Genomic DNA, 15718 nt, shown 5'->3' on the forward strand with positions numbered 1-15718 from the left:
CCTTCTACTTCTACTTCTAAAAAGAACTTGGCAGTGAGTCGTAAATGTTGATATTTTGATTCTGCTCATTTTAGTTTGTTTCCTTGTAACAAACTCATAGCCATGTTGTAATGAGAAAACTGCAACATTTCACCAATATGTTTAATTTTAGCTTGTTCAGGATTACAGTACAAGTAGGTGCAAGTAGGTTCAAGGCACTTCTTCTCAACTTTTATAGTCTCAGGACCTTTTTATGTTTACTGATGACCCACACGGAGCAGTTGGTGAGTGTGATTACAAGAGTAGGGAAGGGGGGCTGGTACCCCTTGATGAAGAGAGTGCTATTGGAATAGCGGCGTGAGGGTGGGAATAGGAACCTTAGATGAGACGAGTGCACTTAGAAAGCCAGTCGCTTCAGTGGTCTGCAGTGGTGGTTCCTCCGATGCCTTACCCACTGCACCACACTGTCCGCAGGATTTTGAACTTTCACAGTCAAGATGTCAACAAAACAATCCAGCTTACGATTGTTCAGTTCAGCCAAGGTGACTTGCTATAGTAATTGGTAGAATGTTAGGGATAACTAAATGCTACATAATAAATCGGACGTACCTTCTTAGTTTATCCTTCATGTTTATGCCTATTATGCAGTGTACTGGTTTAAAATAGACAGCAGGAACCATTGTACAAGATTACCTTTGGATTTATTGAATTGTGCTTACATATTAACTGTATGACCCAAATGTTTGTCTTCTACGATCCCTAGCTAATTATTAGCCTGGACAGATAAGAGCCACTTTAATAAAGAAGAGGCATCCAGTGAATAAGCAGGCGTCAGTCACAGGAGCTCACCAATGGCCAGCAGGGTACTGACACAGAAATCATGTAAAGGATCTGTTTGCCATTCTTCAAGTTTCAGTTATTTTATCACAATCACCATACATATTAATTTTAATATATGACAGTTTTATTCGTTTTATTAATTTGACACATAAAACTTAGTTCTGAAGTGAAGCGATTTTTGTACATTTAAAAAAATACCTAGCTTGTTCTTGCATTTTAAAAATGGAGCTCAGTGGCCACAGGTCAAAATGTGAAAACAAAAGCCTTAAAGCTTAACACGTACTTCCTCTATGAAGCAGCAAAGGTTTCAGTTTAGGGAAATATGTCTTCCATATTTGGGTACTATTTTTCTTGACGTAAGGAATCATTTCCTGTTTGCTTGTCAGGGTGAACTTTTACACCAGCAGACGGCATTTGTCCTACGCCTTATCAGAGCATCACCCTGCACATTTCCCTTGTTTTCTCTTTTCAATTCTGTTTCATCAATAATTATGCTCTGCCGTAGCTTGTAACAAAAGATACTCTGCTTGTAAGTGTGCCAAGTGCCTGGTATAGCAGAAGAGCTGGCAATATGCCATGAAACCATTTGGCTGTAAGTGAATCAAAACATTTGCCACTGGAACATGTGTATTCAGATAGTATTTTTTATTCACAATTTTGGCATGCATGCTGAATACTTTTTAATAACTGGCACCTCATACACGACAAAGTTCCACGTTGCCATCAGTCCTTCCAGCTGTAGCCACAGTGCAATCACAAATTCATACCAGCATCAGAAAAAGAAAACCACCTGTTGTTGTATTTGTATGCAATGTTGGGTCTACCATATCTGTGATCGCACTGCCCAGCATTGTGCTTTTCAAATGTGTCTTGTTGCTTCCACTCTGTGCCATCGACTTCTTTTCTCTTTGTGGAAACTGGCGCAGGTTGTTACTACCAAGTGTGTGAAAAAAGGTCCAAGGGCTGGATCCGGCCTTTGGGTCTTGAGGTTGACTCCCATGTGCTAGAAGACACCACACCCTGCGGCTGTGGAGGGAGAGAAGCACCTTCTAAAATAGCCAAATGTTTTCTTCCTAAAATGACATGAATATGCTCGACATACGCAACATGGATGTTTTCAGTCGTTTTAAAGCATTTTTTCTCCACATTAGAGGTCATGCTCCATTAAGCCCAATTTAAACTGCAAGAAGAGGTATGATAGTTTTTAAAATCTGTAAAAAGTAGAACACAGCTTCACGTAGAAAAATACTATAAGCCATGATTGTGAATATAAAACTTTAACTTGAAAAATACCAAACTGATCCTGTAAGTCCAAATAGCTTCAGAATGCCAAGCAGGGACACCGTCATGTATGGAGATTAATTTTATGTGTATTTTAAGTTTCATCATCATTATTGTTCGTTTTGAGTTAACATTTTTTCTCTCTTTTATTGGTTTCATACATGATTTTGCATTGGTGTCCTGATACTTTAAATTTGAGCATGTTTGTGGTGGAGGAGTAAGTCACAGCTGCTGGCTTTCTATTTGTGCCAGAGGCAGAATTTAGCAGTCAATCATTTGGTTATCTGTGGGGTTGTGAGTATTGTAATTTGTTCTTTGGTTTTCTGATTTTCTTGTTCTGTCTTGAAGATGTTCTTTTCTGGATTTTATATTGGGATGTTGTTTATTTAGGATTTTTCTTTTCCTTTTGCTCATTTAAGCATTTCCTTGTAAATAAAATCATTTTTATAAAGATCAATTGATACCCTTTTCTTCAAAGCCAAGGTTCACAGTTACTCTCCTACTTGTGGGGTTTTTTGATATATATTTAGGATTTTCAAGTTTTTTTGAAGGGTTCAATCCCTTTTGGGCCTGCAGAACCTGAGGCATGCCACTGAAGTTGGAATTAGGCCCCTCCAAAGTGAGGCCTTTCCTGGCAGGCAAAGGAGGCCTGGCTAGTAAAGCCTTTCTGTGGGTCAGTTTAGGAGGCCTCACTACCTTTTTTGTTATGTTTGGGATTCCAAATCACATCAGGCACTGCCTATGTCAAGCTGGCGTTTTATCCCCATGTCTGCATGATTTTCCTCGCACATCTCACATAAGTACAGTAGGTGTTAGGTTAGCTGGCAACTCCCAGTGAGCATGTGTGTAACAGTGTACGATACTGAACGGGTGCCCAGGGCTGCTGGTATAGGTGCCAGCTCCCTGTTGCCCTGAACTGGATAAGTAGATGGGAAAATGGAAGGAAGGCAGGCAGGCTGGAGTCAGTTGTCACCAATATGTGAGCAGGTAGTGAGCACAAAGCCAAGTTTATTGCCATGTGCACATAATGCAATGAAATATTTACTTGTGTGTCTCCAAAAAACAAATGAGAAAAACACAATAAATAATCAAAAAGTACACACTTGCATGCAACTTACAGTATCTATATATATTTATATGCTGTATAGACACACAATATATGTTCTTATAATTGACAGTGCCTTAACCTTAAGACCTTTGGGTAGAAACTGTCAACAGGTATGGGCGCCAATGAAGAGCAGCCATGCAGGATGACCATGCTGTGTAGTTGTGCAGTTTACCTGTGTTCTATTGTCCTGATCAGAAGGCAGCCAGGTGCCCATTATGTTCCATCCAGACACACTACAGTTAGGAGGCGATGATGCATACAGCATGAAGTTTGACTTTGGCTGTCCTCCATTTTTGCTTGCTTTAAACATTCACAAGAGAACTCCTGTCACACCTTATCACAGGCTGCAGAAATGGCAGACATCATGGCAGCACCACAAAAATGGTAAGGACCACCTCATATAAGCAGAAAGTGTAGTTCTGCAGTTGCTCTGCATTATAAATCCAAGGGTTTATAGCCAAATTTCACACAGCCTTGATTTCAAGAAATAAAATCAACCTGAACTTTAGTTTGCTTACATCTTTTCCTTATTTACAACATGTTTAGCTGTTTCAGAGAGGTTCAGCATGATTGTCATGATTATGTTTTATATTCTGTTAATTATTAAAAAGCCTGGTGTGACTGAGAAGTTCTCAGGCACCAGCAGAAAGTGGCGTCGGATCACAGGAGCGGCCCAAAACACTGCGGCCCCAGGATCCTGTCAAAAACAAAGCTTTGCTAGTTCTGAAATGTCACATGACCTGTCTGCATCAGGTGCTAAAAACATTGCTTTGTTTTTCCAGGTCATTAAAGGGGAATTTCAGCTACCTGATTTTCTTAAAGAACAATTGCAGGTACGGTAATTTGTTCAGAATCTTCCAGCTCTTTTGCCTTTGTTTTTTGTTTTCTTTTTTTGTTGCATGCCATTTTTTCCCATACTGCTGAATCTTTAGTTTTTTGGACCGTGTTGTTTTTTTGTTCACCATCTCATGGAAACATAATAAGGTTAAATGCTTTCTTCTGAAGCATTTCCCTAAACAACAGAGAGTCAGGATGGAACAGATGGCAAAAATGATTTCCCATCTTCTGGTGCCAAACCTCATCAGGCCCACTTTTTGGCTCTCGTGTCCCCTGGCAGGAGAGGTTGAGGTGACCAGCTTGTGCTCCTCAAGAGTGTGTGCAGCCTTCAAGGATTTAGTTTAGAAGAATTCCAAATATTTGAACATGCCTATATGTGGCAGGCGTGAACTCCCTGATACCCGGCAGAAAAGGTCATCATGCTAAAGGAAGTTATTATAGAAATATGTAAAGTCATGACTAGGGAAGTCATGGGAGGGAGGCCAGAAAGAAGTCAACGCTTGTCTTCACATCACAGACTGCAATACTGCACTGTCATCATTCCATGTTACGCTGTCCCGTCCCTGACTTCTACAGCAACTCTATAGAAAGTAAGAAACGTGGAACACACTGACTGAAGTGAAGCAAAACCGATGATCTAAGAAAATGAATAAAAGGCTGAACCCTTTGAAACAATCGCTTTTTAGCAGATTATGGTGTAAAGCACAGGACCAAAGCTCCATTGGAGTGACACAAGTCTTAAAGAATGGAGTGTGCTTTATAAAGTCAGCAGCTTTCCCAATGATCGGTGGGGAATTTTGTTGTTGTGCCCAAGTTGCCTGAGCTGTCAAAAAGAACAAGCAAAGGATGTCACCTTCCTTGGAACCAGCAAAAGGGGTCACCACTAAATCTGAATGTGAAGGGTAGAAATACCTATATGAGCAGCTTATTTACTTTTAATAGACTAGAGGGCTCTGCCCCCTGCTTGCTTTGCTCGCCTACCCCCAGGTTTGATTTACCACATATACAATTTAAAGAGATTGTTATTTTCATGGGAATTGTTACGTATGCCTTATTTTCACTTTTACTTTAAAACTTTAGTAAAAACAATATTTGGAATTAACTCTTCTTCAAGATTGCATTGAATTTTGATTCCATGTTTGGACTTGCATCGTGACAATGCAGCGCATAACTGCCTGTGAGTGAATATCGTTTCTTTCTTTCTAATAACTAAAATGACTTTATCGAATGTTTGTCCATGCTCTTTCTTCTTCGCTTAGTCTTTGATGTGTCATCTAGAACGTATAAAATGATAAAATGTATAAGAGCTTGAGAGCACAGGAAGTTTGTCTGTTACTAGCATTCACACGACTGAGGTTAGATGACCATGGTTTGAAAATAGTTGTAAGTAGGGCGTGACTTGAAAGTATCCGTCTCACGGGACTTCATACTGCGCCAACGTTTTTTGGAATCATTTAATACTCGCTGGCAATACAAGTTAGTCGATCTATAAGTCTCTGACTTAAAGTTTAAATCCGAACAATATCTTCGATCTCTTTTCGATGTTCCGTTATTTCACCGAGTAATAATTTCCGTTTGTTTGCGCTAATGCAATCTTTCCTATCCTTTTTTTGAGACTTTTGAATTTTTGTACTTCCATTATCTCTAACCTGCTCGCATGTGTATCGCGCCATTTTTGAATTCTTTACGATGTTCTACTTTGCCATCTACTCTTTGTCCTTTATTTCCGGCCCCTGGCGTGGTTAAATATCTTTCTTGCGGGACATATAAGTGTATCTCCGAAAAAATCACGTCTCGTCTCCTTCCAAGATTTTTTTTTTTATAATAGAGAGACATCAATCCAATATCCAACCCGCTATATCCTAACTACAGGGTCACAGGGGTGTGCTGGAGCCAATCCCAGCCAACACAGGGCGCAAGGCAGGAAACAAACCCATGGCAGGGCACCAGCCCACTGCAGAGCGCGCGCACACACACCAAGCACACACCAGAGACAATTTAGGATCGCCAATGCACCTAACCTGCATGTCTTTGGACTGTGGGAGGAAACCCACGCAGACTCGGAGAGAACATGCAAACTCCACGCAGGGAGGACCCAGGAAGCAAACTCGGGTCTCCTAACAACGAGGCAGCAGCGCTACCCACTGCGCCACCATGCCACCCCATAGAGAGACATACTAATGTAAAATAAAAAAAATGCAAGTTTTTAGTACATTGAATACAAATATGAAGAGTCTGAATAATTCTTCACCTTTTAGATGTTCCCAAAAACATAATACAGTGGACCCTTGACTTACGAACTCAATTCGCTCGCGAGGGCTGGTTGTAACTCAAGTTGGTTGTAAGTCAAGACTATTTTTCCCATAAGAAATAATGTAAATACCCATAATGCGCTCCAAACCTCCCACAGCAACACTTACTTAACCTTTTCATGATAAAAAAAAGGGTTGTATAATGTGCATAATTTACCGAAACACCAATAATATTTTTAATGTACTAACCAAAAAGTTATAAAAAGTGTGTAGCCTACCAGAAACAACAATTTCATACTGTACTCACCATTTAATTTGACATCTTTGGGCTGCAGGAAGGCAGGAGGAGGAGAATGAAACGGAAGGTGGTTATTGTTTAGAAGGAGCCTCCTTATGCAAATCTTTTCTTTGTAAAATTGTCGAGATGGTGGATTTCGACATGCTGTACATATTAGCGAGATCGGTCACACGAACGCCACTCTCATATTTCCTTCTTCGTTTCGATTGTGATCGCTGTTTCTCAAGTTAATAATGACAGTAGTTGAGCACTCAGTTCAAAGATGGCCGTGTTGTGAACTGCTGTAATAATACACTCCAAAGCAAGGCGGTGCTGACTCAGCCTGATGACATCATCATGTGCCGCGCCAGCTCGCTAGCTAACATCCCTTAACGATTGCTTTCTTTACCTTCGTTACCTTCTCTTCCTTCCTTAGCAATTATCCGTCTTGCTTGCCATGGTCTTAGTGAATTATATATGTAGATAAATCACTGCACTGACCGAAATTACGTCCACAAACACATGTATCTGGGCTCCGACTGACGCTTACAAACACTCTTGGCTGTTTGTTTACAATCGCACAAGCGGATACACGTGACCGCATTCGGGTCGTAACGCAAGATTTGGTCGTAATTCAAAAACAAAAATTTTGGTCGTAAATCAAGTTGTTTGCATGTCAGGCTGGTCATATATCAAGGGTCGACTCTAAAAGTCAAAAACAAGACAGGAATAGGGTTTCTCTTTAGTGTCTTCCTTAGAATATCTTTGTGACGTGGAGGCTGGCCTGCTCCTCATAAGTGATTCCACGGTATGTCCGTTGTAGATGTGCTGTCACTGTGGCCAATGTGATAGGCCTGTCCACCGACAGACTGGCTCTGCTCTTCAGATGTCTTGTTCTCAAGGTGATGGATGTGACCTGAAGTAGCACCTCCTCTTATTTCGAGGTTCTTGGCTGGGGAGACTTTCCTAAGTTGTCTCATTCGGCCGCCTCTGGGGGTTTGTGTTGGCAGAGGCTTTAGTTGTCATGACAACAGTAGCTGATTTGAGGATTTCAGTTTGTAACTGGGCTGTTAGTTGTAAGTTGAATGTACAGCGTTCTGAAGTAAAATAAAAAAAAAAACAAAGCAATAAACTGTGGACGCTGGAGTCATCTGGACTTGATTTAGGATTCCTTTTTTTCTGGGATAATGGCAGTGGGGTTGCATGGTATACCATTACTGGAAAAGTACAGAAAAATCCAAAATTTAAATGATACAATACCAGCATGTTCAGGATGTTCGGTATCAGAAGTAAAAGTTGGCTCTTCATTCAAATCTTCTTCCCTAACACTCGCCAGAGTAGCCAGAGGAAAATGTTTAGATGTGCTACAGACGTCACAAAACCACATGGTTTGCTAGACTTCCCAAAAAACTCCCCATTTGTTTGACTTCATGGGGACCCACATTACTTTGCCACACACTCTTTGTTAACAAGAGTGAAACTATGCATAGTGCGGCGTGGTGGCGTGGCACACCAAGAAGGCGCTGGAGGGGTTACAGTTATTTATTGTTTACTTCAGAACCATTTTGGTGCACTCTGCAAAAAGTGCATATGCAAAAAACTTAAAAATAAATAAATATAAAAAAAGTTCTGCCAGTGGGGTAAGCAAAATGTACTTAAAAAGATTTCTTAAAGTAAGCTAAATAACCATAAATAAAAGTTTTTTGATAAGTCAATAAATCTTACAATACTGAAAACAGGGTTTAATGGATTGATATAAAAACTTGTCGATTTTTGCTTGCTTAGATTTAATTTTTTGTTGTAATATTTGACTTCTAAAGTTGGACCACACCGCTCTGAAAGGAAACAGATCTGCAGGTTTCAGGAGGCAGGATGACTTGTAAGTAAAGTACTAGGCATCCTGACTACTACACTAAGTGGTCCGCTTATCCCATGCACGTTCTGTGCATATTTGGGTTAATGTCTCCAGTTTTAAACTCCATTATGAGGGTGGAATAGGGTGACTGAAGCATATCGGACTTTAAGCCATTAAAATAAACGATGTGGTCAGCTGCTTTGTTCACTGGTCATTAAGCAGAGAAACGTCAAATTGGCCCCCCACTAAAAAATGAGTGATGCGCCCAAGCGTACTGCTGGACAGGTTACAGGACGTTTTCCATGACTCACTGACATGATAGAAATCTCTCAATATGTTTCCATAATCCCACTGCCCCAGGACAAGGTGGCCACCACAAGCCAGCATGTCACTTGTGTCCTGAAGAGGTAGGCAGCTGTCATCTCCCCCTGTCCTCTCCACATGTCACAAAGCTTCATTGGATGGCGATTACAGGAAAGAACAGAGACTGCCAATGAACAGCACGTGGAGCCCACAGGCCTAGTGCTGCAGTGAGGAGCACCCGATAGCTAAACCAGCTGCCTGGCATCTCTGTACTGCTAAAGAACTAATAGCCGGGCAAGAAGACAGACCATTTGTAAATGTCACACACACACACAAAACAAATAGAAAACATTTTTAATTTAAATTGCAGGAACAGTTTCTGTTTTGCTATTTTTGTTTTATATCACCATCCCATAGTACTCTACACATATGCTATGCTAGTCTCTATATTTTCATAGTTGAAGGTCCAGTCCAGTTATTTGAGAAGTCTTGGTAGTTGGGGGGCCATGACTGTATGTTAACGGAGCACAAACATTACATTTATTGGCACATAAAGACTCCATTTACAGCTGTAAATATTTACTTAGAAATTCCCTAAAGTATCAGACACATTTTCAGATGGCAGGATGCAACAAACAGCATTGGTGGTTTTATACAGTTTGCATGGCTGCTCTGCTTTCCTCCCATGTCCCTAAGCTGGGAGCTGCGATGGACCCCTATGTCCTATCCATGGTTTTTCTATTCCTTCAGCCCTGTAGTGGAAAAGTGGGACCAGAAAATGGATGGACTTATGCATAGCCAGTGGATTCAGAAAGAATTCAGAAATTCAGACCTCTTTGCTTTTCTTATATTTTGTTGTGTTGTAGCCTTGTGCTCAAACCATTTAAATGAATTTTTTCCCTCCTCGAGCAACAAAAAGAAAACAGGATTTTGGGAATTTTTGCAAATGCATTAAAATGCATTAAAAATAGGAAACTGGATTATCACATTGAAACTAAACTATTCAGACCCTTTGCTATGGCGCTTGCAATTTGGCTCAGGTGCACCCCATTCTTTTGATCATCATTGAGATGTTGTGCACCTTGATTGAATTCCACCTGTGGTCATTTCAATTGATTGGACATGATTAGGAAAGGCAAACACCCGTCTATAGAAGGTCCTACAGCTGATAACGTTATCAGACCAAAAACCAACCCATGAGGTCAAAGGCACTGCCTGCAGAGCTTAAAGACAGGATTGTGTTGAGGCATCGATCTGAGGAAGGCTACAAGCAATTTCTGCACAACTGAAGATTCCCAAGAGCACGTTGACCTCCATAATTCTTAAAGAGAAGAAGTTTTGAACAACCATAACGTTTCCTAGAGTTGGCTGCCCAGCCAAACTGAGCAATCATGGGAGAAGCATCCTGGTTGAGCTCCAGAGAACCTGTGTGGACTTGGGAGAAACTTCTGGGACAACCACTACTACAACACATGATTAATCTGGGCTTTAGAGCAGAGTGTCAGGGTGATACATAAAAGCCTGCTTGAACTTTGCAAAAAGGCACACAAAGGACAGGAAACAAGATTCTCTGTTCTGACAAAACAGATAATTAAATTGTTTGGCCTCAGTTCTTAGTGGGACATCTGGAGGAAACCAGGCACACCTCATCACCTGTGTAATACCATTCCAGTGGTTAGTGTGGTGGCAGCATCATGCTGTGGATTTATTTTTGGGAATGAGACTAGTCAGGATCGAGGGAATGCTGAACAGAGCAAAGTACAGAGACATACTTTATGTAAACTTGCTCCAGAGTGCAGTGGACCTCAGAATTGGCCGAAGGTTCACCTTCCAACAGGATAATGACATAAAGCAAAGATCTCACAAGACTGGCTTAGAGACAACTCTGGGAATGTCCTTGAGTGGCCAAGACACAGCCTGGACTTGAGCCCAGTCTTTGGAGATTAGCTTTCCTCTCCGATGGTCTCAGTCACCAAATCCTGGTGTGCAAAGCTCATCACGTCAGACCCAAGAAGACTGCAGGCAGGAAGTGCTGCCAAAGAGGCTTCAACTAAGTTCCGAGTAAACGACTGACTGCTTGTTGCAATGAGATATTTCAGTTTTCTTTTTTTTTTTTCTTTCTAAAGTTCAGTTTTCGCTTTGTCATCCTGGGGTACTGAGTGTTGCTTGATGAGGGGAAAAAATGAAGTGAATAGATTTTAGCACAAGGCTGTAACATAACAAAATGTGTAAAAGGGGAAGGGGTCTACAGTCTTTCCGAATCCACAGTATTTAGTGTGTTCACAGACTTTTGGTGCTGGACACATTTACACTTCCCAGTTAGCCGCCTACCAGCCTTGAAGCTACCTAGCGCTGGTGTTCCTCCATGACTGCTCTGATCAAGTTCAAAGTTACTAACTTCTGGATGAAGCAGGCGACACTGACACACCGGCTCATCACATTTCTGTGTAATTCTTAAACAGTAACTTTAAGAGTTCCTCAAGACGCCTTTCATGTTCAGTTCTTACTTTCTGGTGCTGCTGACCCTCTCGTGTAAAGATGATTCCTCGCACAAGGGCAGGGCAGTGGCTAGCACTGCTGCCTCACGTGTCCAGCGTCTGCCATTTACATCACGAGCCTGGTCAGGCTTTGTTCTCTCCCCATGTCTTACGTCAGTTAGGGTTTCCATATTGGCCCAGCGTGAGTACTGGTTGAGTGGGCCATGCGATAGTTTTTGGGATGTCCTTGGACCTCCCACAACTCTGAACCGGATCAAGTGGGTTTGAGAATGTTATGTTGTTCCTATTGCAATTATCAGAACATTAGAAAACGTTTTGACGAAAAACAGGCCATTCAGCCCAGCAAAGCTCACCAGTTGTGTCCACCTAATTCCTCCAAAATAACATCAAGTCCAGCTTTGAGGGTCCCTAAAGTGCTCCTGTCTACCACATGACTTGGTCATTTAGGTGTTTATGGTTCTCTGTGTGAAGACAAAGATTCAAACAGTTGCATGAAATTGACCTTCACCGAGTGTCCAAGTGTCTTTAAAGTAACCGTCTGGGTCCACGGTACTAATATAATACCTTTCGTAATTTTAAAAACGTCAATAGTGTCTGCGGTTAATCTTCGTTTGCTTAAGTCCCAGTGGTACAAACTCTAAAAAGTTTGTGGCATTTGGCTTTTTTGTAGTGGCCGAGTCCAGTGAAAGTCAAGTCATCGGTGGAGTCACTGAGCTGACATGAACTTTTATTGATAGCACAACACAAGCGACTCTTTGGGCGGCCATCAAAGGTGTTTTTCCTCTCATCTCTGCTGCTTGCTTTTGCTACGGAATGTAATCCAACCTGACATGTCTGTCCTGTTTGTACACTGCATGTTATGTGTGGTCAGCTGAAGGCTGAGAGACAAAACTCAGTGTGAGGAAATCATATGGCATGGAGGAGACCATAAGTGCTGCTCATGGCTTCCACAGAACCGTTACTCTTTATCTGACGTACCAAGAGCCCACTGGGATACGTGCCATTAAGTCGAGCGCAGAAGAAGCTACTGTGGCAGATGTTGGTGTACATTTGTGGTTCACAGTCATCAAAAACAGCACAATCAATCAGTCCACCGAGACCTGCAGTTGAACCAGTAACCTTGAGAACCACGAAGAAGTATCTGGAGGAGAGATCAGCTGAACAGACAAGCAACAAGTGGAGTGAAGGGTCTCGTCTTCTCTGTCAAGCTTCTGATATTCTTATTTTTGTGTTGTGCAGCCCCTTTCAGTAGTGAACACCATCTTAGAGGCGTTACAAGTACAATGCTCTAGCACATTTGTGCTGTTGGAGTGGATTTGGATGAGATTTAAAACCACAGTCTGGACTCTCTGTATTCATAGAAGATTCCCAGGTTCCTACAAAAAGAATAGAGTGTACCTTGATGTCTTGGGTAGATAATCCACCCTGACCTTGTCCATTCTGGACCTCTTATAACCCCCCACCAACCGTCTCTAACTGACTGAACTATCTCTTACCATTTCAACTACCTAATAGCTAGTGTGTGGTGAGCATACTGGTGAAAAAATGTCTGCCATTACATCACTGAGGTGGATGCTACCCCTTGGTGGTGTTCGAAGTGGCTCCCCCACTCTCTGTGTAAAGCGCTATATCAAAGTAACTTGTTGTACTTAATCGGAGATGGACGTGGTCAGGACATGCGCTCCCCTTGTAAGACTCCAAATGTAAAACCAGTTGTAGCTAAAAAGCACTCTGGGCAGTAAGAGCCTGATGGTGAGCAAAGCAAAGTACCATTATGGAGCAGCACTAGGATCATCTTATATAGCGCCTTGCACAGCAACTGCCATCACAGGATGCTCTACAGAGCCAACAAAACTACAGTCTAATAAAAGTTAGAAGAATTGTGACAAAAACACCACAAACATTATTTCCGGCGCCGCATCCGAGTGGCAGCCTTTCCAGCAGCTCCGTATACGACTTTATCTTTTTACCTTTTTAGCTCTATTTTTCTCTATTTCACTGATCACTTCTACCACTTTCTTTTATGTGGAATTGCTCCCTGGACACTTTTTACTATTTACTATTACTATTTTACTATTTTGTGAATTTCCCCTTGGGATTAATAAAGTATCTATCTATCTATCTATCTATCTAAGAGGTAATGGGGGTCAAATGCATGTGACACTTTGCCTGACCACCCTGATGTTTGCCAGTTCATTCCGGTACATGCGGCCCCCTTAGCACACCCACACCAGTCCAGGTCAGAGTTGACAGTCCACCTAAACTCACACAGTTATGAGCAAGAAGTGGGCAGCAGGAAAAAAAAATGCAAACTCCACAGAGGCCGTGAGCAGGCCAGGAATTGAACGTGGGACCCTGGAGTGGAGTGGGGTGGATTGTAGTCCCTATTTGTACATTGCGCCCCCCACCATGACATTCATGACAGATGGCTCCCTTCCAAGTTAAGCCTGGAGTCACAGTTCAGATCCCCCTCGATTTAAACAAACAGACACACACAAAAAAACCAAAGAGATGATGAAGCTGACGTAGAGTTTGATGGGCATAGCGTAGGGAGGTGCCTGGTGGGCACACCCATACTGGACCACCTTACATTTACCACTTCATTCAACCACACGTCGGAGGATTATGCGATTAGTGTTGAGTGAGGCTGCCTTGCAACACAAAACACCAGTCCATCAACATACGCCACATCGTCCGACGTGTGAGTCATGCACATCTTCATCCCCTCATCATCTTCAGCGCTCATAATGATCCGTCAACGCTGGGCTGTCTGTGCTGCTTACTCCATCAGCTCCTGCCTTGTGATCTGCTAGAGCTCCATGGGAATGGATGGATCTGAGAATTTGTCCACCCGTAAGAAGGTACTTCAGGCAAGAGGACAACATTCTCAGACATGGGGTCCAGAAGGTGGACAGGGTGCCAGTCCATTGGAAAGCCCACTTGTACACATGGAGCCCATTTGGAATTGTTAGTTCACGCATCCAGCCCATCTTTGGGGCTGTAGGGGGAAGACCATGCAAACATGGGGATTACCTGGAGACTCCAGCGTGATGTTCAGTCTGGGGTCCTACAGGGCAATGAATTTGTGTTTGCCCCCTTCCTGATTTAAACTGTTTTCCCTCATTCAGAACACCAAATCGTTTCTGATCTTTGGTGTAACACAAAAGACAACCTGAGTGAACGCAAAGCCCAGTTTTCAAATGATCATTTGACTTACTGAGTACGTTCACCAACTCCTAATACCACCCGTGTGAAAAAGTAATGGCCCCCTCAGTCTCTAAATCAACCAGTGAACAAAATATAAATGATAGCCGCCTTATTTAAGGCTGGACACTGCAAGCCTGACTGGTGAATTGAATGCAGCAGGACAAGAGCAAGTCCAGCTCTGGATGGAGTGGCCTTGTCAGAGTCCTACCTTGAAGCCCATTGATAATAAGTTCATAATTGAAAACCCTCCAATGTGGCTAAATCAGGACAAATTTAGGGGGCAATTTCTTTTTCACATGGGTAATATAAGTGCTGATGATTAAAAAATGTGCATTGTTTGCACCCAGATGTTCTTTTGTGTTCTACTAAATTTGTTTGGAGATCAGAAACAATGAAGTTTTATGAAGAAGCAAAGAGAGAGGAAATCAGGAAGGGGGCAAATTCATTTTCACGGCTGTAGATCTGCTTGAAGCAGAGGTGACGTGGTGGTGACCTGATGCAAGTACACAAACATTAGAGAACGTCCTAATTGTGTAACACGAGGGGGCGCGATGTAGCTGTCTGGTGATGGTGGGCAGTACGTGGGCTGTGAGCAATCCAAGGGTGGGCTGTTCAGTTGTGTGAAGCTGCTGGTGCCGCAGTCTCCCCAAATGTTCACCTCCTTTCTCTCTCTCTCTCTGTCCCTCTCTTTCTGGCAGGATGGGCCTTAGGAGGACCAAAGGGACGTCTGCACGTGTCCTGGAGTGTCAGCACCTGCACTTCTGAAGGCGCCGTCTTCTGCTCGGAGTGGACAAGAGCCTCACTAGTGGCCCTCGACGCTTCACCTGCTCCAGGCCTCCACAGATCCAAGTGTTGTACCAAAAATGCCACCCACTGCTCATCGAGCACTGGAAGTTCTCGCTTTTCCAAGTTCACGTCACCATCCTCCATGAGCTTTTGTGTTGGTATTTTGTATTTTTTTTTTATGCAGATGTGTTTCTAGAATAAGAAGAAGAACAGACTGGGAGCAGAAATCTCGCTAAGTGGGTTTGGGTCAAAGAGTGCGGTGTGTTTGATGTCGTGTCACCAGCACGGATGCAGACGCAAATGCTCAGAGTTTTTATTAAATTAAAAAGGAAGAACTTTTTCCACCTGCATTTACTTTTAAGTGAACCTTTTGTATTTAAAAGAAATAAAAAAATACATGTGTCAGTGTTTAACAAATAAAACTCCTCGGATTTCCTTTGGAAAGTTTCAGACGTCCCTCCATCTGCTTCTGATTAGGGGGGTCATTACAACGTC

At 42.4% G+C, this 15718-nt stretch overlaps 1 protein-coding gene across 2 annotated transcripts in view; it reads left to right on the top strand.

Moving 5' to 3' along the window:
- Window positions 1-15402, top strand: part of tpst1 (tyrosylprotein sulfotransferase 1) — a 158837-nt gene extending 143435 nt beyond the window's left edge. Inside the window, exons 4-5 of one of the 2 annotated variants that reach the window (XM_039757093.1) lie at window positions 3991-4041; window positions 15136-15402. In XM_039757093.1, the coding sequence (XP_039613027.1) occupies window positions 3991-4041; window positions 15136-15147 (63 nt within the window). In that variant the 3' untranslated portion in view covers window positions 15148-15402. The remainder of the gene's footprint in view (window positions 1-3990; window positions 4042-15135) is intronic. The other variant, XM_039757094.1, reaches the window with a different exon arrangement.
- The last annotated feature ends 316 nt before the right edge of the window (window positions 15403-15718 follow it).

This window comes from Polypterus senegalus, chromosome 6 (assembly GCF_016835505.1).
Source record: "Polypterus senegalus isolate Bchr_013 chromosome 6, ASM1683550v1, whole genome shotgun sequence".
NCBI classification, from domain to species: domain Eukaryota; kingdom Metazoa; phylum Chordata; class Cladistia; order Polypteriformes; family Polypteridae; genus Polypterus; species Polypterus senegalus.